Source organism: Primulina huaijiensis, unplaced genomic scaffold (assembly GCF_012295235.1).
Source record: "Primulina huaijiensis isolate GDHJ02 unplaced genomic scaffold, ASM1229523v2 scaffold43333, whole genome shotgun sequence".
NCBI lineage: Eukaryota > Viridiplantae > Streptophyta > Magnoliopsida > Lamiales > Gesneriaceae > Primulina > Primulina huaijiensis.
The window spans coordinates 114559-140857 of record NW_027360482.1 but is presented as its reverse complement, the minus strand read 5'-3'; the positions used below and the strand labels follow the sequence as shown (position 1 = coordinate 140857).

Here is a 26299-nt window from a genome sequence, read left to right as displayed (position 1 = left end):
TTTTTTTTTTTGTAAAAAAAATCTATAAATAATTATATTACTTATTCTTTGTATAATATTATATTTAATTAATAAAAATTATTAAAAATATATAAACAAGTTTATCAAATTTAATAGTAAATTTTATTATTATATTAAATCAAGTAAAATGTTTAATTATTTAAATTAATAAAATTTATATTTGAACTAGTGTTAAATAAATTTAATAAGCTATTTAAATCAATTAATTCGTCATTTCAATCAATTTCAATATAAAAATTATTTTAGATCCCATATTTTATGGAATAAATTAGTTGTTGTGAATAAAATTAAAAAAAAATCTACTAATATTTTTTTAATGTTAATGTAGAATTTAGAGTGGATGGATCGAAAATAAATTTTGTATTTAATATAACAATTACACTATTTTAAAATTGACGTTACACCAAGACAAGATAAGAGATGTTTTTTTTAAACCCGATCAACTACTTTTTTTTAGAAATACACTTGAGACTCATGGTGTAACTGTACTCTCACATCCACTCGTTTACATAGCAAAACAAGAGCAGAAAAAGCAGTTCAAAGATCGAAACTTTTCTTTGTTCGTGCGTGTTGTTTGCTTGATTACAGTATAGTTAGTGGATGGATTCAAAATCTTTAAGATTCATTACCCACCAATCATTCTTCTCGGCCGTTCAATCTAATGATCTTGAATCCCTCAAGAGCGTCATCCAGAATGAAGGATCTGATCCATCTGTTTTGATGGCCCTTCAAAATGATGAGAAACAGACTGCTTTGTATGTGTCTGCAGAGAATAATTTTGTTGAGGTTTTCAATTATTTGGTAGCTTTATGTGATTTGGAGACTGTTATGATGAGGGCTAAAGGGGATATGGATACTTTCCAAGTCGCTGCTGCCAGAGGCCATTTGGGTATAAAAATTTGTCCTTTTCACTCTTTGTCGGTGGAATATTTTTTGATTTTTGTGCGTGAGTGTGTGTGGTGTATTATATATTTACAGCTTGGTGTTCATGTTTTACACCTTTTTGGTTAATTTCGTGTGCGTTTGTGTTTAATTGTGATTGTATGCAGATTGAATTTTAAAGAAATTATTTGGTGTTTCTTTATTGATCAATGGATGCTGAACTGAATTTATTGATACGGTTGAATTTAGCTTAGGTGTGGAATGATGAGAAATAGGTAGCAAGTGATACCAAATTGTAAGCTTATTATTATTTTTTGTTGAAATTAAAGATTTATGATTGGGGAGTAACTGGATCAGGATGTTTCTTTTTGTGTTGGCGTACTTTATCTTTTAGCCAAATTAAGTTTGGATTTTCTCGAGAACTACTGGTCTTGGAACTTTTGTCGATCTTTCCACATAACGAAAAATCCTGATTTCTGGTGTTTAGGAATTGTTCAAGAACTGCTGAAGAAGTGGCCCGAGCTTTGCAAAGTATGCAACTCAACGAACACGAGCCCCCTTTATTCAGCTGCTTCCAATGGTCATGTGGATGTAGTGAACGCGATACTCGATGCAGATGTGAGCTCGATGATGATTGTTCGGAAAAATGGGAAAACTCCATTGCACACAACTGCAAGATATGGCAGGTTGGACGTCGTAAAAGCACTGGTCCAAAGGGATCCAGGTATTGTCTCTATCAAGGATAAGAAGGGCCAAACTGCTTTGCACATGGCTGTTAAAGGTCAGGAGACATCTGTGGTAGATGAACTACTGGAAGCTGATCACTCCATATTAAACGAACGGGACAAAAAGGGTAATACGGCTGTGCACATAGCCACTCGGAAGAATCGTTCTCAGGTATCTATTAATCGATGTATGTATTAATGTATGTACTTATCATGAAAATTCTACTACCTTACTCTATATTGTGTTCTTATTGAATCTGGAAATTGCTTTTTTCTATTTCAGATAGTTGGACTTTTACTGAGTTACGCGCATGTCGAGGTGAATGCCATAAATAATCAACGTGAAACTGCGATGGACATAGCAGAGAAACTTCAATACGGAGACTCACCTCTGGAAATCAAGGAAGCTCTGGTCGAGGCTGGCGCCAAGCACGCAATACACATAGGCCAAGCTGATGAAGCAATGGAACTCAAAAGAACCGTTAGTGACATTAAACACGAAGTCCACTCACAAATCAAACAGAATGAGAAAACACAGAGACGAGTCTCAGGAATTGCCAAAGAACTCAAGAATATTCACAGAGAAGCCGTTCAAAATACCATCAACTCTGTCACGGTTNATTTCTGGTGTTTAGGAATTGTTCAAGAACTGCTGAAGAAGTGGCCCGAGCTTTGCAAAGTATGCAACTCAACGAACACGAGCCCCCTTTATTCAGCTGCTTCCAATGGTCATGTGGATGTAGTGAACGCGATACTCGATGCAGATGTGAGCTCGATGATGATTGTTCGGAAAAATGGGAAAACTCCATTGCACACAACTGCAAGATATGGCAGGTTGGACGTCGTAAAAGCACTGGTCCAAAGGGATCCAGGTATTGTCTCTATCAAGGATAAGAAGGGCCAAACTGCTTTGCACATGGCTGTTAAAGGTCAGGAGACATCTGTGGTAGATGAACTACTGGAAGCTGATCACTCCATATTAAACGAACGGGACAAAAAGGGTAATACGGCTGTGCACATAGCCACTCGGAAGAATCGTTCTCAGGTATCTATTAATCGATGTATGTATTAATGTATGTACTTATCATGAAAATTCTACTACCTTACTCTATATTGTGTTCTTATTGAATCTGGAAATTGCTTTTTTCTATTTCAGATAGTTGGACTTTTACTGAGTTACGCGCATGTCGAGGTGAATGCCATAAATAATCAACGTGAAACTGCGATGGACATAGCAGAGAAACTTCAATACGGAGACTCACCTCTGGAAATCAAGGAAGCTCTGGTCGAGGCTGGCGCCAAGCACGCAATACACATAGGCCAAGCTGATGAAGCAATGGAACTCAAAAGAACCGTTAGTGACATTAAACACGAAGTCCACTCACAAATCAAACAGAATGAGAAAACACAGAGACGAGTCTCAGGAATTGCCAAAGAACTCAAGAATATTCACAGAGAAGCCGTTCAAAATACCATCAACTCTGTCACGGTTGTTGCTGTTCTTGTGGCATCCATTGCTTTTCTTGCTCTATTTAACTTGCCTGGTCAGTATTTTCCAGACGGACCAGAAGCAGGCGAATCACGTATTTCAAAAACGGTTGCTTTCCGTGCGTTCTGTCTCTTAGATTCCACCGCCCTTTTCTTATCACTTTCTGTAGTCGTCGTTCAGATCACCTTGGTTGCTTGGGAAACCAGAGCTCAAAAACAAGTAGTCTCAGTAGTGAACAAGATGATGTGGGCCGCCTGTATCAGCACTTGTGGGGCGTTTTTGTCGATATCTTTTGTCGTCGTGGGGAAGAAAAGTTCTTGGATGGCGACTACCATAACGGTTGTCGGGGCTCCGATTCTTGTGGGGACTTTAATCAGTTTGTGTTACTTCGTTTTCCAGCAGCATTTTGGAATATGCGGTAGCGATTCTCAGAGGCGGATCAGACGAGCAAGCGGAAGCAAATCGTTCTCTTGGGCATATTCTGCAAATATTTCTGATTTGGATGATTATAATTCTGATGAAAAGAAGATATATGCATTATGAGTCATATCTGCGAGTCTATGTTTTTGCAGTCACCAGTTGCATAAATTCCCCAAACAGTAAATTTTGGAGGGCTGTTGTCGACTTGTCGTAGATGGCTTCCTTTTTTATTATTATTCCACTCCCAAACATGTAAATTTGGAAAATTAATAATGCAAAAAGTGGTACGAGTTTAAGGTTAGTCTGTTAATCCAGATGTACATGCACGCATATGTTTACTAGTTTTTATGTTTCACGTCATTCTGAACCAAATAAATGTACAACGTAGCAAATTACAACCATTGGTTACGAAGCCTAATCAAACCATTTCATTTTCAAATGTGTTTTTAAAAACTAAGTTCGTACATTCAAAAACATTTCTCAGCTTATGTTTGAATGAATAATATGCATATGTAGGTGAATTTTAAAGCATTTGAAATCCAGAATCAATGATTCAAATTTCAAATTTTGAATCAAATAAATATAACAAATTTGAAATCTACTCGAATCATTTCGTCAACCTCAACTTCATTGGAAAACTACATTTAGAGGTCAGTATCAGAACATCGTTATCACATAATTACCAATCACATGAGTACTTCAAGTTGTGTGGAAGATTAACATTTTTTTTTAACATGAAAACCGACGTGCCGACACCCCGTATCTAATTTCTATTTAAAATACACAATGGGTTTCTGAAACATCTCACGTCCCCTAAACCCGGATCCAAAATAGTAAAATAATCGAATCGTAGCCATGTAAGATATGTTACACTGTAGCAAATGAATGACAATATTAGTAGTAGAAACAAACTCAATACAACCTAAACCCAACATCTATTTTTTTTCCTCCCATATGGTTTTTCAATAAAAATAACATAACCACATGGGTGTATCTGTTGTCAAAAGAATAGCTTGGCGATTCAGCCAAGAAATTTCCACTGCCAACCATAACCACCCTTTTAGGGTTCAATAGAGAAGCTACTAGGATATACAATTTACATATGCTAGAAAACCTCAGCAGTCTTGAATAATGGAATCCTCATTATAAATAACCTCAAAACCAGTCCATAAAATTATTGCCCGGGACCTCTGCGTGACAGCACTGAAGGAGTTCTATTCATTTCTTGCAATGATGGACGACTTGGTTCTTCTGGTCTTTGTACGTCCTGAACGGAAGATTAACATTTGGCCGCAGAACAATTTACTTGTTAATTATCAACAAATATAGTACAAACTTTTTTGATGCAGAGTAAAATCATACGTTAACAGAAAAGAAAATCGCTAAAAGTATTTGAAACATAAGCACAGTTCAAGAGTCAAGAGAACGTTAAATAAATGAATCCAACTTTGTATGAGTGTGTCCCACCCTAAGCTTGGCTCAGGTAGAATTTATCTCAAAATATGGGTGGTTTTTAAATGAGCCATAATTCCATCTATTTCTTTTTGAAAGAAAATTTTGAACAGAAATCATAACTGAATAAAATTCCCAGTAGACGGACTATATTAATATCAAGAAACAAAGTACCACATACCTTTCCAGATGAAGCAGAATTGTAACGCGATTGCGCCTGAGATTTAGTGTGTATGCGATGTTGCTGCTGCACATTCTCAAACTGCCGCAGTCTTGAGTCGAAGTTCATACCATCATTCATGTTATGTGGATCTTCACTGATGTCACCATCTGAAAGTTGTGATCCACCTACATAATTACCTTCCAACAAAATACTTCCAGGTGACACTCTCTTGTATTGTTCACCGCTGAAAGAGTATGGGGGTACAGTTTTTAACCGCGTCTGGAGGATCTTGAATGCTACACTTTGCTGCATCAGTACGTGAGAAGAGACTTATCACACAGAATTAATGGACGTAAAATGAAAAAGTACGAGTATGTTCAGTAAAATTATGTTTAATGAACAGTACAACTTACAAGCCTCAATTTATTTCTCATAGGAATTCCGTTTTGGTTTTTGAAAATAACATTTGAAACAGATTTTTTTGCCAAAACAAATAATTGAGTTTTAATCATTGCTTCAGCAGTGCAAAACAAAAGAAATATGAAGAGCATAATCGCGAGAATAAATGCACTCAAAAGACCTACGCTCATGCATATACACTGGACCTCTCCATCAATCGAGGAATAATTCGCAAGTTGACAACCCAGCGGTGGATTTTCCATCCCCGAGAAAAAATATTCTGATATTAGATCATACAAGTTATTCTTGTCACCATAAGACAGTCCCGCTAACAAATGAGATTACCACCAAATTTCTATTGCTACACCATTACTAACTTCTATTGAAGCCTGCGAAAGTTTCTAGGAGTGCCATACAACCAACATAAGGGCATTTAAAGATTCTGTAAAATAGAGAGAAATAATGGAAGCGAGTATACGAAGTCCTTCAAAATCAACATGTAGGCTTGAAAAGGTCAACACAAACTGCAAAACATAAGTCACACACCTCATCCCCTCCTGTAATTGTAAAAACAGAGTTATAATTTAACGGAAATTCAATTACTCAGCTAGCCACAATAATAAACGAAATAATCTTTTGGGTGAAAATTGGCTTCATTAGGACTGATGCATACTCGGTTTTTTGCTACCTACTATCCAGCTGCCCAAGAAATATGCAGATCTTTTTATGGCTGGTGCAGACTTTGCGGCCGAAAATTGCTTATTATTTGTTATCAGTTGCTCTTTGAAGTTAGAAGAAATTTGTGTCAAATAGTTTCTTGTCCTTGGTTAATTTGCATTTTTCTTCCCCCACAGTCCTTCAATCATCTCATCTTCAATCTTTGTCTGCATGGTCCTACTGATTGATTGATTTCCCATCAACTATCGTTTTTCCTTTTCTTCTCAGGCCAATATTTCACGCAAATAGTTCAGCAAAGAGGAATTGAATTTAAAACATCAAATCAACAATGTGCCTGATAAAACACTCCCAAGCAATATATCATAGAAGCTATGTGGAAGAAATCTGCAATGAGGCCATCATCTGTACTTGAGATTTCTAAAATGCTGATAAAAGTAAGAAACTGGTATTCATATACCTGCGGAAGTAACATCAGGAGACCATACAAGGCTTTCAACAACCATATATATCTTCCAGGTTCAAGAAGCTGCAATAGGCAAATAAGAGATGTACGATGGCATAAAAAATGGTTTTGTACATGAGTTGTTTGACAAAAAATAATAAAGACAAATGCTCCGTCAGCTCCGACAATATTGTCATAAACTTACCATGGTAACGAATGAAGGTCAGAAATAGAACAGACGTAAAGCACAGGGATGACAGAATGTTCAACAACCAAAAAAACAAGCATCAAAAGGCAAGTGGATAATGCCATCAATACCATTTTCACAAGAAAATTAAAATTGACATCAGAGACTGTTCAACAGCAAATAACTTATGATTTATGAACAAACTGCCGTCTCCCATAATACCTTTTTAAGTTTTACTTCTTTAAGTTACACATTGAGACAGTATCTATAATGATCTCCTTTTCTCAGTTGTAGCAGAAGACATCTCACCCACCTTTAAATCACCATTTAGCATCAGTGAAAAATCGAATTGTTTTAATGATTTTTCGTATCTGTATAAAGTTTTTAAAAATATCGATGTCATACAAACTTCTAGACCATCGACCTCGTACATGTAATATTGCTTTATAGTATCCAGTACTTAATTTAACTGTTTAAAATTGTATTCAAAGAGTGATCTAACAGACTTGGAAACAAAACTAAGCAGACGTTAAATTCAGGCATAGACATTAAAAATGTTCAGATTGAATTCCATGATTAAACAAGTTTGCCGCATCATAGCATTATTTTCAAAAATAAATCACGTATTCTCATGTCCCTCTTAAGCTTTCCAACAGCTAAAATTTCTACCGTCCCTCTTCTTGTGGTCTAACTTATTTATTCTAAATGGATAGTCACCAAACATGGACAAAAATAAGCACCAATTATACACAGCTTCACATACATAAGTTTTACAGCTAAATAGAGAAAAACATACACAAGTTTTACAGCTAAATAGAGAAAAAAATTAACACAAGTTAACAAGGTTACTTAATGCAAGAAACCATTTACATGTGCATCCCAAGTCTGTTTATGAGAGAAAGCTGTTAAGGAAAACCAAGTTTGTAATTGACGTAAGTTGAAATTTGTTACGTCTGTAGTTGAAGTTAGATGAAATTTGTCATCACTAACCACGTCCACTAAAATTACCTGTAGTCTAAGGTAAGCAAAGGTGGGAGTCTCCAGAAGGTGGATCAATTTATCCAATTGGACTAAGAACTTAACATTGATATCTTCCTCGACCAGAGATTGGATAATAGAACCCGCGTGCTGATATGTCTGTGTAGCAGTGCCATCAAGAATATAAATGTAAACGTTGAAAAAGCACAGTAGAGGCAGAGGCAGAGGCAAAGGTAGGTAAAGACATGGCTGACCACTAATCACAAAGCTCGTACCTGAGCTAATAAGCAAAGGCTTATGATAGCCATTGGCGAATGGCACCACGAAGCATATAAAGATAGAAATAAATTTTTTCCAGCATCATTCAACAGTGATTGTTTCAAAAGATCTCTAATGCCAGCCAACTCCGAAGAAGTGATTAAAATCAAGTTCAAAGCCTGAAATGAAAAAATGGGTCACATTCACAGGAATATCTCTTGCTGTCCGACCGACCAACAGACCCCAACCTTGCCTCGTATGGAAAGAAGCAAAAAAAATAAAACCTAAAAACAAGGAGTATACAATTACTGGAAATCATAAATAAGCAAAACAAGTAATATTGAAACTGGTTATCTATCCATGGTAGACAAGACCAAAAAGAATGAAACACGATAATAATCCATGTGCGAACAACATAGTACTTGAACCATGATTGATGCAAAATCCAAATCTGGTTCCCCTTGAAGTATTGTGGAAAGCTTCCGATACACGGTTTCAGCATCAAGTAGCACACATAGTCTACGAATTATCAGAGCGCCACGCCTGCAAGAACAAAGAGTTATTTTACTCCGGTTATAAACAACATTAAAAAAGTTATTTAAGTATATTCATAGAAGCATAGGCAAATGACTCACTTCTCCAAGAGAGAATAGTCAATTCTAAAATTTTGCATTAAATACAAAGTGAGCTGATGAAAATGCTTCTCATCTTTGGCAATGCAAGCATGGACTTCAAGTACCAGCAGCACAACCTGAGATGAAATGGAAAACAAGAAGGGCATGATTGAGAAATTTCCAGTGTCTCATCCACAAATCATAAGTTAAATGGTGCTGAAGTTATTGTAAACTCAATGCAGTAAACCTCCAATCTAGAGAGCATGATTGAGAAATTCCACAACTAGTCCAGCAGGCGAGTAAAGCATCAGACCCATCAAATCAATAGAGACATGTAGAAATATGTAAATAAAGCATTCCCCTTATCATATGGTTCTAACATGCAAAATGTAAGCTTTGAATGCATAGTTTATAAAAGTAGAGAAACTATATCTTAGAATGTCTCCATCAAAAAAGATTAAAGACTTAAAAAATTGATGCAGAAATTGGTTTTAAAAAATAGGCACTGAGAAAGCGAGGAAAGCAAGTGGAGAAGATACCTCATCAGATGGATCTGAAAGTGCCGTCAGAAGAGTTTTAAAGATATCATCCAAAAATGATAGAACCTGTTTCAAGTGAGAAAATGGAGAGTGAAAATCTAATCATCACTTTCCAAAAATGATGTAACTGAAAGTTCAATGATTTTGAAATGCTAGTAGATGGCCCACAACCAAAAATATTTTATCGAGTAAAGCTTTGCGACCAACTTTCAGCGAAAAAAAACAATTAAGCACAGCAAGGCTTCCTTGAGATTACAAGTCCCCAAGTTTCACTTCAACAGTACATGTACAAAAATCTCCAATGCATAATCAATCAATCACCAAAACCTCAAATTTAGTGTAATACGTGCATCCAACGTATGCTTTTTACTGAATTTGCAAAATGTCTGATAGCACACAACTACACAAAAAATCATTACGAAAAGGATTACATGTTTCGTGGATATGCATTACGAAAATTTCTTTTAAATCATGTGCATTGGAAATAGCAAATATTCATGATCACCTCTGTTCGATGTCGATTTAAAAGGGCTGCTATCCAGTGTAGAGCTTCAATACGTGTGGCCTCCCATTCAGTAGACAGATGACTGGTACACAGAAAAAATAAAATTTTCAACACAGTTCATCCGCTGAAAGGCATCGGAAAGAGCAACTATAGCACCATGTATAACCTTCTACAAGGGTCGTCAATAAACCACAAGTGAAATACAGACGAGCATAAACCTAGTTGTTCAGATAGGAGAAAGATACCTCCTAGCTACAGCGAGAATAGCTCCAATATCGAATCCTTCAGCTGGATCAGCTTTCGTTCCACGAAGCTCTTCATTTGTTTCACGAGCAACCTGAATGTCAAACAACAACATAAGTCTGCACGCGCCAGAATAAAAAAATTTAATCGGGGAGGTCAAGCAAGACATGCAACAAATAAATGACAATTCAGTTTTTAAGTCCTGAAAGGTGCATCAGTTCTTTCGAAAGTTGTGGAATACAATGTTGAATCGTTCTTTTCCGTCAACAAGAAGAATGAAACTTACAACTCTGATTTTCTCTTCCTTGTCTGATATGCAAGGTAAAATTGCACCAAGAATATCAGCATAATAGGGTACGAGTTGATCCCCACCAAGTTTTACGAACTCGTTGATCTACAGAGAAAAGTTGTGCACACAACCAAATCTGACAGAATGAAACCCACACTATATTTTACTACTACACATCATAAAAGCACATAAAGTACTTACCCAGGTAATAGCAGTCAATCGAGTAAATTCATCAGGTGACTCTGCCCTTTGCACTAGTATCTCAGCCATTCGACCATAATCTACAGACTTCAAAAGTCGCAGTTCTCAACTAATTGCTAAAAAGGTAAAGTAGTGGTCTAAATAATAAAGGCTCATCAGAGGGCAAAACTGAACACGGAAATTATTACTTGGGTCGCGTTCTAATACATGATCTGTGGAAATGTCTCCTAATTGCCTTTATTTTTCAGGAAATGTACACAATGTCATCAAGTCTACAATATGACATCACAGTATCCAGTTTCGGTCAAGTAATACCCTTTATAAGCACGGAATGATCTTCCGGAAATTCAAAAGAAGGTTCATCCATTAATAATGAGGAAGTGAAATTTAACTTGGGATTTTATTTTTCTGCAGTTCTAAGGTTTTTCTACTCGGGAAGTGGAAGGTTGCTTTGTGAAAAGTTAACATTAACACACTTCACAACTTATTTTCCTCTAGTAATTTGAATCATGGCCGAGTTTATCTTCTCATACTAGGATTAGATGAATTAAGGTATAAACACAATTGCAGGGAAACATCGTTCTCCATGGGTATAACACCGGTCAACTATTAGAGGCACAAAACATAATCCTTATTTACTTCAACCATCAACTTGATAACAAGAATATCAAAGTTGTTGAGTAATATTCGATGAGAGGACTAGAATCGATAAGGATGACAGAAACAATCACGTTAGGCATCTGGGACAGTCAGCATAGATTCTCAACATAAAGAAGGAAGGACAATGCTGAGATGGGGATGAGGAGTTCCAAAATGATATGGCAAAGAAAGGTGCTCTGAGCATAAAGTATGGATGATGGGCTAATTGATTTTAACCGATAAATCCATCAAAAAACAAGGTACCTGAAAGTATATTCCGATAAGAGTATTTTGGGCGAAAACCACATATATTACATTGAAGCAAAAATTAATCAATAATCAATAAATGATAAAATAAATAGGGTTACCAAAGAGCGAAAGCCTCCATTAGTAAAATTCTATCTTACCCTACCTTTCAACTTGTATTTTGTTCGAACACAATCAACAAAGGCCTTCCGGCAGTTCTGTCAATCATTTTATTGTTAAATACCAAATGGGTGGGGTTTACTAGTTCACAATTGTTTCCATTTAAAAAACGTGTTTTCTTCATTTAAGATAGAGTTTAGTAAGGAAATTAAAGTCGTCACAAGGTAGCTGGGTCAATAACGAGTAAGCACAATTAGAAGTTCGATGCATTTCAAGTCCTTGTCATTCACTCCATCTTCATTTGAAATAAAAATCTTTTCAATTTCAGATTTATACATTCTAGAAATATTTAATGGATGGAAAAGGGTCAGCATATCTTTCCTAACTTCTCAAAACCTCATCTAATCTAATCTAAAAGGTTAAATATATAACTCAAGAATTTATTTTACCCACTTTTGCATAGTGATATCATATGAAAACTGTGGAAATATTATGACCTTCATATCTAGGATTCAAATGATATTCAATCTCCAATGTCATTTCTTACAGGGTGATTATATTATGTCTGGATTCTTTCCTCTTTCTCGTTTTTTCACTGTTATTCTCGTTTTGGAGCAACAGAATCTTTAAGGTATTATATATTATGTTTATTGAGAATTCTAAGATTGTGCTCCTTCATTTTTAATTTTTTTGGGGGACCTCATAAAACCTATTATAGCATGTTTGGGAGCCGTCAAGTGAATTACCATCACTCATTTTGAGATAAAAATGAGTATTTGAGACTTCTGATTCCTAACATGGTGAGAAACCAGTTAAGTTTTCCACGAGAAATTATTAGTTGACAAGGATTATTTTCAACTTACGTTATAAGATAGTTGTTCCTGTAAGACTTTCTCATCTTCTATGTCACATGCTGTTTTACATCTGTTTGATGAATCTAGAAAAATCATGTTCACTGATTTATTTCGGTGGTGCATGTGTAGCAACATAGAGCCATAGTATGAGCAAGAATACAGAACAAAATTAATCGATATACCCTAACAAATTGAATACAGGAGAAGGTTCTTTTCCTTAAATCCTCATGGCTCATTAAAGGGCAGGATTCCTCAATAAATGCTCGCCTCTAATCACAACTAACGAAATTAATGATGTAGCATCGCTGAATCTTACTGGAGAGTTCTTGATCTCTTGAAGAAATTCAGAAAGTGCAGAATCAGCTTGTTGCCTTATTTCGTGGCTAGAATCACTAAGCATGTTAAATAAGCCTGCAATTTTATTACCAATGTGAGAACATAAATCTGCAGGAACACAGCTAGAGACTGTGAATGTGTTTTGGCCTTCTCACCATCAAGAAAATCAGGGAGAAACCCCAGCATATCGATATCTGGAACACTATCTAGTACAGTAATCCATCCTACCAGAAATTGGCGGACATAAGGGTTTAGGACATTCATTCGTTCTCTCAACAATGGAATAAATTCTTCAATGCTGAGTCAGGTGAAAATGGCAGCAGTAGAAAGTTAAAATAAATTGCTTCATTATTAGAGATATCAAAGAATTCAGCTTGATACATTGCTATGTGAACAAAATAAATGAGACACCAGACCTAAACTGATCACTCTCGGTGACGATATCCTGCATTACAAGCAACCAAAGTTAGCAATACTAAAAAAGTATCTGTATCAGTTATGCATAAATTTATGCATGCATGCACACTCAGGAAAAAGAAACCACATGCCTTTACAAGTCTGTCTAAAAGATGAGCAGCACTCTGTACATTGGGATCTACATCAGCAGAAAGCTTACACAACGCGTCAAAAATCTCGTTGAAGAACACGATAAAATCGCCTCTCACAACCTGTAAATTAGCAAACAGGACAACTAAATTACACAAGGAAAAGTGGAATATAACAAAAGTCCCCTATTTTTGTACCTTTGCAATGTTGTACAGAGCTTCACAAGCATAATATCGAACTCGGCTGTCTTGATCAGAAAAAGAAGCTAAAACGGGGGGTACAATTTGCTGGAATGACCACGAAAGAGAGGCATTAGATCAAAAAAACTTCATCAGAAACAACCCGAGAAACATTAGACCAGATAAATAGGAAGTAAAAGAATAGTAGGAAATCTAAATAAGCTATAGGAAAAATGACACATAAGGACTCAGATACATGCATTATAGTTTTACTTCAAGGGAGGAAAATGTTTTTCTAATCTTCTGATTCTCAAAATGTAGAATTCAACTCTTACCCAACAGCAGTTACTTAAAGGTGAATCAAACTCATATCAAGGTCGAAGGAGCAAGCTACTTACCCACTGGCAACCTTACCTCAGTTTCAGGGATGAAAGTATATTCATTTTGATACATGAATTAACTTCACAAGCAAAGAAATGAAAAGGGCCAAGTTCCATGCAATGCAATTTGAAAATGTTACTTCTGTGACATTTCAGACCAGTTTCTAGCATTCATACCCATCTCAACTTTAACATAAAATTGAAATGTACAGATTGATCCAGTAACACACTTGGGCTAAGGAAATCATGCCCAAATCAGTAGATATTCCTCGAAAAAAGTTATGATCCATGTGATCCTTCTGTTGTAATCTGCGGGATTTGAGGTATATCTCACATATACAAGGTGTGGCACTACTGCATCTTATACCCAAAGTTTTCTAATTCATTAGCTCTTAGCATGTAGAAATTATGTTAATTTATGCTATAAAATCATTATTTCTTTCTTTGAATCAATAATTCCCAACAGCCCTTAAAATTAACTTGAGTTCATGATACGTCATCTTTCAACTAAACTACAGTCCATACTTCTTCACCCACAGTCTCAATCGCTGAATCAAAAATCCAAATTTCAAAACATAAACCAATTCAGCCAAATTTATCGAGATAAAAGATAGGTACATCCAAATAGGCAAATACACATACTATAAATGTTAGGTGGTCACTGGATCAAAATGATGGATTAGATGAGAATATCCCTCAGTTTATTCAATCCATTTAGGTACACTAGGCCACTGGCATTCCTGCATCCTGCAATAGATAGCATAACTTTCTTGACAATTTTTATGCCTGACTGCTTGCTACATTTGAACAGGAAGGAGCTTAGCAAGCTCCACCTTCTGAGTTCCCTGAAGCAGGAACTTAAATGTGTTTACTTCGCCCAAACATTAGATGTAGGCGGTAAAATAGGCATGCAGCCATGAATATTCATGAAAACTGCAAATTTTTATCCTCAATGAGTCAATGACCCCAACAGAATGTGCTTTATTAAATTCTAAAGCATTAACGGTAAATTAAAAAATAGAGGAACCTGCTTCGCCTAGAACCAGACAATTAAATCAACTGTATGATTGAATTTATTAGGTGATTAGCTTCTCACTAACTAACCTGACTAATGTGAATTAATAAGACGTGATGGTTTGTTATAAGTAAAAAGAGGGCTAAAGTCAATGGAACAGATGAGCAAACTAGATCGGCCATCTATTATGCATTCTGTTAGTAAAAGCTCTTTCCTTCGCCTGAGCACTGTCAAATAATAAGTATGAAACTGGATCGTCACTTTAACATTCTTACTTCAAGATGTTGGGCGGCATCTGATGTCAAAGCCACTGTAGCTGCTGCCAATCCTATCAACCCTCCCTAGAAACAGAAACGTACAAATGAAGCTTTCAACTGACATACTAGATGAATGAACTCCAACATTGATAGTGAAACTAAATAATTAACATACTTTCCGATGATTCGCCTGGGGTGAGTAAGTGTATTCGTTGGCTAACAAATTGATCACGGCATTTATTTTTTCGTGATCCCCAGAGCTGATTAATTGCTTTACTATCCCTTCCACCTACATCCAATCGAAACCTCCAGATTATCAAATAACTGACAAAATTAAAGCCCGATACACACTGGAACCTAATATTTCAAACTCAGGACAAATTTTCCAAAAAAAGCACGCTCACACCCACAAACATAAAAACACTCATATCCCCGTACGCAATGCATTACCTCCAAAGCAGCATTTTTGCGCTTTTCGTAGAGCTTATCGGAAAGATTACGAAGAACAGCAGGTGGAATCACAGACAGCGCATCCGCCATAACAAATCCCCAGGAAAAGGAAACTGAAAATCTTGCCTTTTAATTTAGCTACATAACATTTAACGAATCTTCGATAACAGACTGTCAGTAGATCTAATGAAAAACTGATTGACGAAACGAAGAGAATCTGCAAGGTCGATAGCTTGTTAATTGAATCGGAATTTTCAACTTCGAAAATTTCGAGAGATAATTCTTGGTCTTTTCTTGATTTCTTGGTTTCCAAAATTAGGGTTTTTTATCCTGATCAGCATGCGATTAAATTTGGCAAGAAAATTGGCCTCGACTCGTGAAATGACTCAAGGAGCCTCGTGCTTCGTTGGAATTTTAAGACAAATTTAAATACGTAACCTAAAAATTTTCATTTTTAAAATTACAATTTTTATGTGTGTAATTACCAAAATTAAATAACAAGCCAACAAATAATAAACACACATTAAAGCCCATCACATCAGATCAAAAGAATCAAGCGGTTGGGCCAAACTTACGCTCGTGTAGGGGAAGTTGCGATGATTCGAGAAAACTGAGAGGGATCACTTGAAAGAATTTGAACAAATGTGAATAATGAAGTCAGAATTAAGGAGCTTTCTCCAATCAATAATAAACACAAAAGCTCTACAGCAAAAACTTAAGTAAATTTTTATCCATTTTGGTTCACTCGTTTTTAGTTTATCGTAATTCCCTTACCATATTTAGTAAAATTTCTTTAATTCTAGTTGTAAAAATATTTACTCCGGTTTATGATCACAAAATTAAATGTGTTGTTGTTCGTGAATTTTTCTTCAATTTTTTAAGATAATTTCCTAGTTTTGTGGCTTATTAGAAGAGTTAGAACTAACCGTCAATTCGAGATTTGAATCACATGTCCGGTGGGACCATGTCGCCAAAGAAGCGAGGAAACACTAGAATGATAAAAAGATGTTGCAAAGTCCAATAAATCTATGAACAATTGCATGTAAAATCCGGGTTTATTTTAAAAATGATTTAATTTTAAAAATTTTGTTAAAAAATAATGTAAAAAAAAAAACATTTCCAAAACTACTGCAATCCGCGCTTACGGAGCGCGGATGCTGCTCACGTGGAGCAACGTCCGCGCTCACGTAAGCGACGGAATATTGTAGCGACGGAATATATATAAAAACCGTCACTAATTAGCGACGGTTTAATAAACCGTCGCTAAAATGGAATCGGCGACGGTTTACTAATTTTAGCGACGGTTTATTAAACAAATCGCTAAGTCGCTTTATTGGAATCAGCGACGGTTAATAAGCCATCAGCGACGGTTTTTGAACCGTCGCTAAATGCCAAAATACCTACCTAATCACATGCCACGCATAATTGTATCAACAGCGTGCATATGTACGTCGCGGATAATCTTGAACTTTCAACGGCTCGCAACTTTGCGTGCAATATACGCTGCGGAAAAAGAATTTGCGCGCTGCGAAAAGCTATTTTTGTTGTAGTGAAGATAGAGAAAAAAACAGACAATAAGCTCATCAAAAAATAAGTTTTTCCAGGAACCTCTACTATTCAACCTAGTTTTTTAAGTGATTCAGGGGTGGCTAACTTTGGTTTGTTTAGTCAGCAGGATTTTAAGACTCCGTCTTGGTCGAACATACACAGTTTTACAAATTTGCATAATGCTGGTCCGCAGCATCTTGTACATGACATTCGACCACATAATGATGTTGAGGAAAATGAACGACATTCAATTGAGATATCCCAGTCTTGATGGATTTCTTGTTTGTTTTTTTCTCTGTCTTCACTACAACAAAAATGACTTTTCGTAGCGCATATTGCACGCTGCAAAATTGCAAGCCGTTGAAAGTTCAATATTATCCGCGGCGTACATGTGCACGCTGTTGATACAAGGGTGGTATTTAAAAACCGTCGCTGATGCCAATACAGCGACGGTTTATTATACCCGTCGCTAATTTTAGCGACGGTTTATAAACTGTCGCTGATTCAATTTTAGCGACGGTTTGTATATATATTCTGTCGCTAAAATATTCGCTCGCTTATTAAAGCAGCGTCCGCGCTCCGTAAGCGCGGATTGCAATAGTTTTGGAAATGTTTTTTTTTACATTATTTTTGAACATAATTTTTAAAATTAAATTATTTTTAAAAAAAACCCTGTAAAATCCAGAATGTGCCAATCTATTGTATTACACAAGTGGCATATTGAGAAATTCTCCTGTCATTTTTACAGCAAACAACACGTTGTTCTATAAATCATAACAAAAAAACACAATGAACGCAAGACATAAGCGGCATGGGGAGTAACCTTACAAAAAATTTCTTCATGATATTTAATTTATAATACGATAATCATATTGGGAAATTCTCCATAGTTTTTACAGCAAACAACACTTCGTTATACAAATTATGACAAAAAACACTCACTGAATGCCAGACATAAACGGCATCGGGAGTAACCTTACAAAAAATTTCTTCATGATATTTAACTTATAATACGATAATATATAGATATAAGTTATTATCTTATTCTCAGAACAATGCAGAGAGCATTTCCGGTCTCTATTATCCCAAATTCAACTATGTACATGGTGCAAATATCAGAATAAATAAATCGACCAAGATTCTGAGTGTTCTCCTTTGTTTTAGACTTGATCGTTACCCTTGAGAATGTTGTACTTGCATAATGGGCATGTTGCGTTCATTTTAAGCCACTTCACGATACACGTAGAATGAAAGTTGTGATTGCACGGAAGAGCGTGCAGTTCATTCCCATCCTCGTATTCGCACAGACATATGCAGCATTCCTGCAAGAACATTTTCAAGTCCAGAAGGAAACTGACAATAAGTTAAGCCCCACAAATGGAAATCGAAATCGGTAAATGAAGCATGAACTCAAATTTTTTCAGATACAAAGGGGTACGTCCATACGCAATAGTGAGGTTAGTTCCTTTTTCACACCAAATGAATGTGTTATGATCTTTAGATGATTATTGGTTTTGTAGTATTGGTTTCCTTCAATATCGTGATTTGGTGTCAATTAAGGGTGTAACTGAATCAAAAAGGCTTTATCACTCGAGCCAACTTCAAGTATGAACTACTTTATTCAACAGCTGACAAACAGCCGGTGAATTTTTAACCGACTTGTGAGCTTGAATCAAGAACAATAATTTTTTTAGGTTTGCGCTATACTCGGAACCCATAAGATAAAATTCGAGTTCTGAATCATCTGCTTGATATTTGAGATGAAACACAAACATAAACACACAAAAAACACCCAACGCATGATAAACTTACCGCATCCTCAGGTAATAGAACTCGATCATTGGCTCCGCTGCTTGTTTCAAAAGGAATCATTCTTCCTGCTCCAAAGCCTAGCCTATCTTCATCCTTGCAGGTTTGAAATCTGTACTTGGGAAGGACCCTCAAATCAGCTTCTGATGCACCCTCCTGATCATCCAAGCAAGAGTGTAAAGGATTTTAAAATTGAAATATCAGTCAAATTCAGCTTGAGATCATCGTGGCATACCTGGCCTGCAATGGCATAAAGAACTGCAATGATGCATGGTAGGCAGCAGCAGAGTGCTATTCCAATAAGACATGCTAAAACAACACAGAATATGGCAAAGAATACATCAAATGCCAAGAAGACAACAGCCAACCTGCAACACATCAAGTATCAGTGGGTCTGAGAGTCTCTTTCTACAACTAATAACATATTTACAAAAGGCTCACGAAGTACTAAGGTGAATGAGTGTCCTCGGACCTAAGAGAAGGTTGTCATGCAAGGTGAGTCACGTGCCTTATTGAAACGAAGTTAACTAAGACATAAAAAAATTAGAATCTAAATATATGAAGAAATAATCCCAAGTAACTTATGATACGCATTTTACAAATTTATCAACAACAATAAAGATTTGCAATCTCCGCATTTACGTATGTCTCGAAACTTTTTAGGCTTGCTGAGGTACGCACTTCATGAAAAGGCAGCGCCTTGATTGAGCCTAGGCATCAGGCTGTCCTTAAACCTTGGCACGCTTTGTTAGCTATTAATTACTGAGATTAATATGCAAGGGAGGTAGGAAGGGAAAATACTTCAAAATCAACAGAAGAAGTATTCAACGGAATCATTTCCAGACAGATCCAACAGATGCACTTTTGATGGATCCATTTAGGTGTGACTTAAAATACAAAATGTGGACAACTGATAATTATTATAGATTCTAACATAACTTGCTGCTAACGATAAACCAAAAAGCAAAATAGGACAACCATGACGCTCAATGTCAGGGCAAAAGGAAACTTTTAATAGCAATTATTTTCTGCAAGAAATGATGCCATAAGCATATGACCTCCCTTCCATCAGTTTGAAGATAAATAGAAGAATGATTATTAACAACGAAGAAAATCAACAAAGGAAGAAAGATTTTTTCTCATGCATGGTATAGCCATTTACGTTACCAATTTCACAACTCAGATTTGCATTGATAATGTTTTTGAAAAAAAATCAGATGCAGCATGTCCATAGTGACAAACAGAAAAATCAGTTAAGTACAAGCAGAAACATTCAAGAAGTTGGTTTCAGAATATACCAATACAAGCGTGGAGCACTTCTCAAGAGAAGTTCACCGCCTGAGACAACCCAATAAAAGCCAACTATCCACCACAGGAACGAGGCTATAGTGTTAACAGATTCACATCGCTTCATTGTGCTGAAATTCCACAAATGTTTAGCCAATCATCAAAAGAAATTAGCTTTTTGCAGCAGTTTATATCAGCTTTCTTAATTGGCAACTACTTGTGCAAAAACTAATCAAGGAGCCCTATTGGTTAACAAAGCATGGGAGGAAATTAGCTTCTTGCAGCCGTTTATATCAGCTATCGAAATTGGCAACTACATGTGAAAAACTAATTTCAGGAGGCTCAGCCATTCAAACCTAGATGACTTCACTAACAAAGATGACGAGTGGACAACAAAAGACTACATATATTCAAATCATGATTGTCGCTGAGAGTGAACGATATAAAATTAGGCAGGATCCCACTTCAACTTGTATTAAAAAGGAAAGAAGTTCCTCACTTTTCTATTGTTAAATCAGAATCCGGAATCAGCAAAGAAGGCTCGGATAAGGCCAAGACAATGTGTATGAATGGTCACACGACTGAATAGAAAATGAGCATGTAAATGTTGAGAATAGACCGGGGGACAGAAATTGAGAATGATAATACGGTTGGGCTAATTAGAATTTAGAGGCGCCTTCGACAAAGCTGGATAACATACAGATAGCGTAGTTCAAGAACAAAGAATAGGAAGATTAATTTGCACAAGTGATTTGCAATAGCATAAATTTTAATTATAGTATAGCAGTAGCAAAATGCGGACTCCTTTTATTTGCACTATGTTTTGCTTGGAACAAAAGATGACGACATAAAAAAAAACCCACAGAACACTGAAATTCATAAATCATAAAAAAGAAAATTCTGTTGAAATTTTACCAACCTCGACCGATTGCCGATCCCTAAAACCCCAATTCTCCCATCCACATTCTCCTCCTCATTTTCACTTCCACTACCTTCCTCTCCGCCATCGTCTCCCACTAGCCAACGCGAGTACCGCCGTCTGAACTCGACCCAAACGAGAACCACATGAACCAAACACTGAATCGCATACCCACACACCCAAACCCTGATCGGCATATTAGGGTTCTCATCCAAAGTGCAAATCAGCATAACTGCTGAGACGATCACGAAAGCCAGATTCCACATCATGTCTAGCGCAACGATGGGCTTGGAGTAACCCCAGTCGGCACGGCGCTGCTCGAGCTCGCGGGCGGCGGTCTCTCGGACAACAACGGATGCACCGCCCCGGCGACGGGTGATGGATGCGAAGCGAGAGAGGAGGAGGGATATAGAGGAGGCGCGGGAGGGCTGCCGCAGTGGGAGGAGCGGGGAGTCCGGGGAGGACATGGACATGATTGGAATTTCAGTTTTGTCAAGGGGTGAAGATGGAATTGGAAAAGATTGTGCTGGAAAATTGGGAGCGAGTGTAGTACGAACACTACTGTGCCATGGATGGAGTATTCCGAGTTAATGGAAGACAGGATCTCTATAGCATATTTTGGGAAATTGTACGCTGCTGTCCATTTCTTGCTCTTTTCTGTTTTAGGTAAATAAACAGTGTCGTTAAATTCTTTTATGTATATCTAGACCTGGCCACGGCCGGTCCGGTCGAGAAAATCTGGCCGGTTATGGGTCGAGTGAGGGAACGACGGGTCCAGTTCGGTCTAATTAAATTTAAATTATTTTTTACATAATTTTTTAAAAACAAAATTTAAAAAAATGTTTGCACATATGTATGTTTATATATGCATTTGATATTAGAGTTGGTGATTTTCATGGTAATTATCTGTTTAATTAATTAGTTATTGTTTTTATTCACTCGTGAGAGTGAATGGTAAAAAGAGTCTCGAGTGCCTAGATGTTGATTATTTAGGCCACAATTGATGATATTTAATTTTTAAACATACTCATTCAATATGTTTATTTTTGGACTTGAGTGATATACTTTTAATGATTATTAATTATTAATTATTGACTACATATATTAGACTTAGGGATGGCAATGGGGTGGGGCGAGAGTGGCTTTGCCATCCCCGTCTTCGGATTCCATCCACACTTCATACTCGTCCTGATCCCCGTTTTTTCTGGTTCGGGCGAAACTGCGGAGATCGACTTCTCATCCTCGTCCTATCTCCATTTAAAAGATATTAATGGGGCAAGACGATAACGGATTCGAGGATTTTCTCAAATCAAAACTTATTTTTATCTATTATTATTAGTTACAATGATATCAATAATAAAATAATATTATTTTTTAAAAAATATTAATAATATTATTATTATTAGTTATAATAATAATATTATTATTAATATTTTTAAAAATAATATTATTATTTTATTATTGATATTACTTTTGAGACAAGTTCAGGGATGGAGATAATAATTACATACCCGGTTCGAACTACTTCGGAGGAGAACCCGAATCCGAAAAAATCGGGGATCTCCGTCCTCGTTTCGGGTTTTCCCCGCAGGGCCCCAAACTCGTGTGAAAGTTGACATCCCTAATTAAACTTGTGATTTCGTTAGATTCTTGTCTCCAGTATCATTAAATATTTAAGAAAATAATATGATAAAAATACAAGACACTAAGATATAGTGAATATTTTATTAATGTTGACAAATTATTGAGTCGTATTTATTTAATTGCATTAAACAATTAATGAAGATAATCTAACATGAAATATAAAAAAAATTACGTTATAAAAAATCAAAATCAAACAAAATGAAAATAGAGTTTTATGGTAAAGTTTTTTTTATTTTTAAATAAAAAAATAATTTTTTTTTGAAAAAATACCAACCAGGCATGTCTACTCGTTGGGTAGATGGGTTTCGGAGCCATAAATTGTAAACAGCCCGTGGTTGGTGGTTACGGTCACGGTCACGATCACGGTTCCGGATCAAACTCATTGAAATCCTTGGATTTGAAATTCATCAATCCAAATAAATACTTTAAATTTTTAAATCCAAGTAAATCAATGAATTTAAATTTCGCCATCTTATATTCATCTATCCAATACAACCTAATACTGTATTTTGTGGTCAAAATTTTTATTATCAAAATTTTTGTTTAAAACACATAGACCAACTTCCACAGCTTTGCTAATCCGGGAAAACATGTATACTTCCTAAACATCAATTTATAGTTTGATTAATAGGACATAATAAACTCCTTACTTGGGACAGGCAATCGTATGTCATTAACAAATGGAGATGACTTGTATTTTAGCTGTCCTATCTCGAGTGCTATCTGGAACACTATCCCTGAGTGGATGGGAATGAGGAAGAGGATGGGCTCAACATTGGTAGTTTTACGGGCTTACAGAACAATCTATAGGGGAACTCGACTTTATCCAAAATGAGGTGTTCTGCATTTGTTGCTACAGCCTACAAGGTTTGGAACTTAAAAAATAGAGCACTTTTTGACAAAGAGATACAAGATGTGTTGCAGAGAATCAAAAGATCAAGATACTAATCTTTCGTTGTTTTCCTAGCTCTAGCGATGTAATTTAATATGTGGATCTTTGATATTTATTGTAAAACGATTTATGGTTGTTGTTGAGAGCCTGGGGATGCCCAACGTATTTGTACTGTAAACATTATTTTTACCTGTTTAATGAAAATTTGAGAAAAATAGAATTCAGATTTGAAAAAATATAATGGTAGCAGTATGTATATATATTTCTTGACAAGAGAGGAAATCGTACATCTTCCTAAGAACGTGATGTTGATAAACATTGGATCAAGTTTAACTAGTCACAATTATTAGAATTAATTAGATGTGAAAGGTAACCAATTTCTTCATAAAGATTTCATTATCTTGTCTCACATCAATTAATCCACTGAAAAATGGAAATTATATACATTATCAAATAAAACTCAAAGAAAGGGCAATCTAGAAGATATATACTTTGGTTGGATGGTCATGGGGCTCGACTCGATCGTCGTATCATTGTGGATGGACTCGAATCTATAAAAAACAATTAGGAGAAAAAATATAATTTGATATCAAAGTACCAACTATAGACAATGTCTTAGAATAAAATTATAAAATATAGTCTCGAATATTATATTTCGCACATCTGACTTTTTTTCACGTAATTTATCTAATAAATATGACTTTTATCCAGCCAATATCATAGAGATTTGAGGTAAAATTTGAGGTTGTCGGGGGAACATTGCATTCTCAGTGATTATCTTTAAACAAATTCACATGCAACTGGGATTTAGTAATACCCCTCGGATACAAACCCGTCACGTTCCTTCATATTTGATGGATCGCTCTCCGAGGTGCTTTCGTTATTATCGAAGCTTGTAACTTGCTTATATAGTTTGTATTGTTTCGTAATAATTGGTTTGCGAAATCGTAATTGTGTTTGAATTTTATTTACGGATAAAAAAATGAAATACTATAGAAATCAAATAAATTAATTATCTATTATGTTGTCACATTAAAAACATAAGAATACTATTTTTTTAGAAATGAATAAAGAATACTCTTTTAATTATAATAATATATTATAATCAAACATGTCAGAAAAATAAAACATACCTAACACATACCTACCATTGTGGTAGTTCTCTATAATTTGTCAAACAATAATTTAATTTTTTTTTAATTTGTTCGAAACTTGTCGTGAAAACAAGATTTTGCACCAGTACTCGAGTAACCAGTAAGCACCTTTTTTTCTTCTTGAAATCAAACTGTGAATCGGCTGGCGACGATTATTTTTGTAATTGGTAAATATATACTTCAAGGAAGAGCAACGCTGCCACTGAGGCCAAAGTGTGCAGCCTTAATTCCTTCCTTTACTCTTGCTCGACCTCCCATGTCCGTGTAGTATGAACTAGTCTATGTTTTATCACAAATAATTTGCCTTCTATTCCGACATTATTATATTTTGTGGGTTTCTTATATATTAATGAAAATTGACATAATATATCGATAATCCAAAAAATAATAATAATATTCACCATATTTTAAGGAGATAAACACTCCAGGTACAATATAAAAATATGGCGGGTACAAATGCAACTAAATCAATGCAATTGATGAAAAAAATTTGTTTGTTTTGTTTTAATTTTTTAAAGACACAATTTAGTTAATCATACAAATCTATTGCAATGTTAAAATTTCCTGATTAAATATAATATAATTTTTAATCATGAAAAAAAATGTACATATTCATAAAAATTGTTATTGTAACAAATACGTTGATCATCTTTTATAACTGGCTTCAAAGTAAGAATCCAATGAAAACGAGTTGAGAATGCTTCATACTTAATTCATCTTGTTCTTTCATGTACAAGTGAGATATAACAAACTTTATTTTAGCCGAATATTGAATAAGAGTCTTCATCCGTTGTGAGAATGTCAAATTTATTCATTTTTTCAAGGTTATTGTTTGTCAAGATTATTTTATATCATCTTGATAACTCGATATACCTCAGATGCTTCTAACGAAGACTTAGAAACTTACGAGAGATGCCTCAGACTCGATTTCTCGAGCGTGGCTAGTGCGTATGTCCATCTCTGAACTAGAAGGTTGGCGTCAATGGTTAAACTTACCGTCTTGTTATGTGCGGTGCAGTACCTCAATATCACGATCATATACTGAACGAAAGAGACTTGAGATAATTATCAATGCCAAAAATCTCATATCGAAATATCGAAACAATTATTCGACTAGAATAACATCAATTAATCTCACACTTCATTAACTGCTTTTGCCACTTGTCCAATTTTTTTAATTGAATAAATTAATACTTCATATTACTTATGAAACCACATATATTATCCTAAACTACGTGAAAAAATTAGATTATTTATCAAAAAATGTGAAGACTGTGTTTGTTATTATCGTGTGATTAGTAGAGTTCTTAATTGTATTTCCCCGAAAAAATGTGTGATATTTAAATTTGGCGAGTATATATTACATTTTTTAATTATATACTTAATTATCAATTAAATGTATTTCTATCACAGATTCCTCAGCTTTTGTCGTTTTATATTCTCTTCATTTGTCTGTAATTATTTTCATGTAATCTCTAGATGCCAAGTGCCATCTTATTTATTAATGCCGGCGGCTTTTTTATATTAATTTTGGTATAC

General features: G+C 35.6%; 3 protein-coding genes across 5 annotated transcripts; 1 reads left to right on the top strand and 2 right to left on the bottom strand.

The window, feature by feature from the left end:
• The first annotated feature begins 483 nt into the window (after window positions 1–483).
• On the top strand, window positions 484–3904 carry LOC140970073 (ankyrin repeat-containing protein At2g01680-like). The gene is made up of 3 exons (XM_073431637.1): window positions 484–910; window positions 1391–1800; window positions 2785–3904. Exons 1-3 carry the CDS (start codon window positions 622–624, stop codon window positions 3658–3660), a joined length of 1575 nt encoding a protein of 524 aa, XP_073287738.1. The 5' UTR covers window positions 484–621; the 3' UTR covers window positions 3661–3904.
• A 498-nt stretch (window positions 3905–4402) lies between these two features.
• LOC140970047 (protein VAC14 homolog) lies at window positions 4403–15897 on the bottom strand. Of its 3 annotated transcripts, XM_073431603.1 has the most exons (20): window positions 15508–15893; window positions 15233–15346; window positions 15076–15141; window positions 13424–13513; window positions 13229–13348; window positions 13097–13125; window positions 12836–12978; window positions 12661–12755; window positions 10486–10572; window positions 10282–10389; window positions 9998–10089; window positions 9753–9834; window positions 9248–9313; window positions 8730–8845; window positions 8517–8637; window positions 8112–8273; window positions 7867–7995; window positions 6687–6755; window positions 5171–5458; window positions 4403–4804 (listed from the first exon to the last, which is right to left on the bottom strand). In XM_073431603.1, exons 1-20 carry the CDS (start codon window positions 15595–15597, stop codon window positions 4712–4714), a joined length of 2160 nt encoding a protein of 719 aa, XP_073287704.1. In that variant the 5' UTR covers window positions 15598–15893; the 3' UTR covers window positions 4403–4711. The 3 variants fall into 3 exon arrangements, with proteins under 3 accessions (XP_073287704.1, XP_073287705.1, XP_073287707.1); XM_073431604.1 differs by lacking the exons at window positions 4403–4804; window positions 5171–5458 and adding an exon at window positions 6253–6445 and having other exon boundaries at window positions 15508–15897; XM_073431606.1 differs by lacking the exons at window positions 4403–4804; window positions 5171–5458 and adding an exon at window positions 6313–6448 and having other exon boundaries at window positions 15508–15897.
• A 2003-nt stretch (window positions 15898–17900) lies between these two features.
• LOC140970069 (E3 ubiquitin protein ligase RIE1-like) lies at window positions 17901–21819 on the bottom strand. The gene is made up of 5 exons (XM_073431634.1): window positions 21071–21819; window positions 20163–20282; window positions 19100–19232; window positions 18868–19020; window positions 17901–18377 (listed from the first exon to the last, which is right to left on the bottom strand). The coding sequence occupies exons 1-5, from the start codon at window positions 21541–21543 to the stop codon at window positions 18216–18218; spliced, it is 1041 nt and encodes a 346-aa protein (XP_073287735.1). The 5' UTR covers window positions 21544–21819; the 3' UTR covers window positions 17901–18215.
• Between the last annotated feature and the right edge of the window lie 4480 nt (window positions 21820–26299).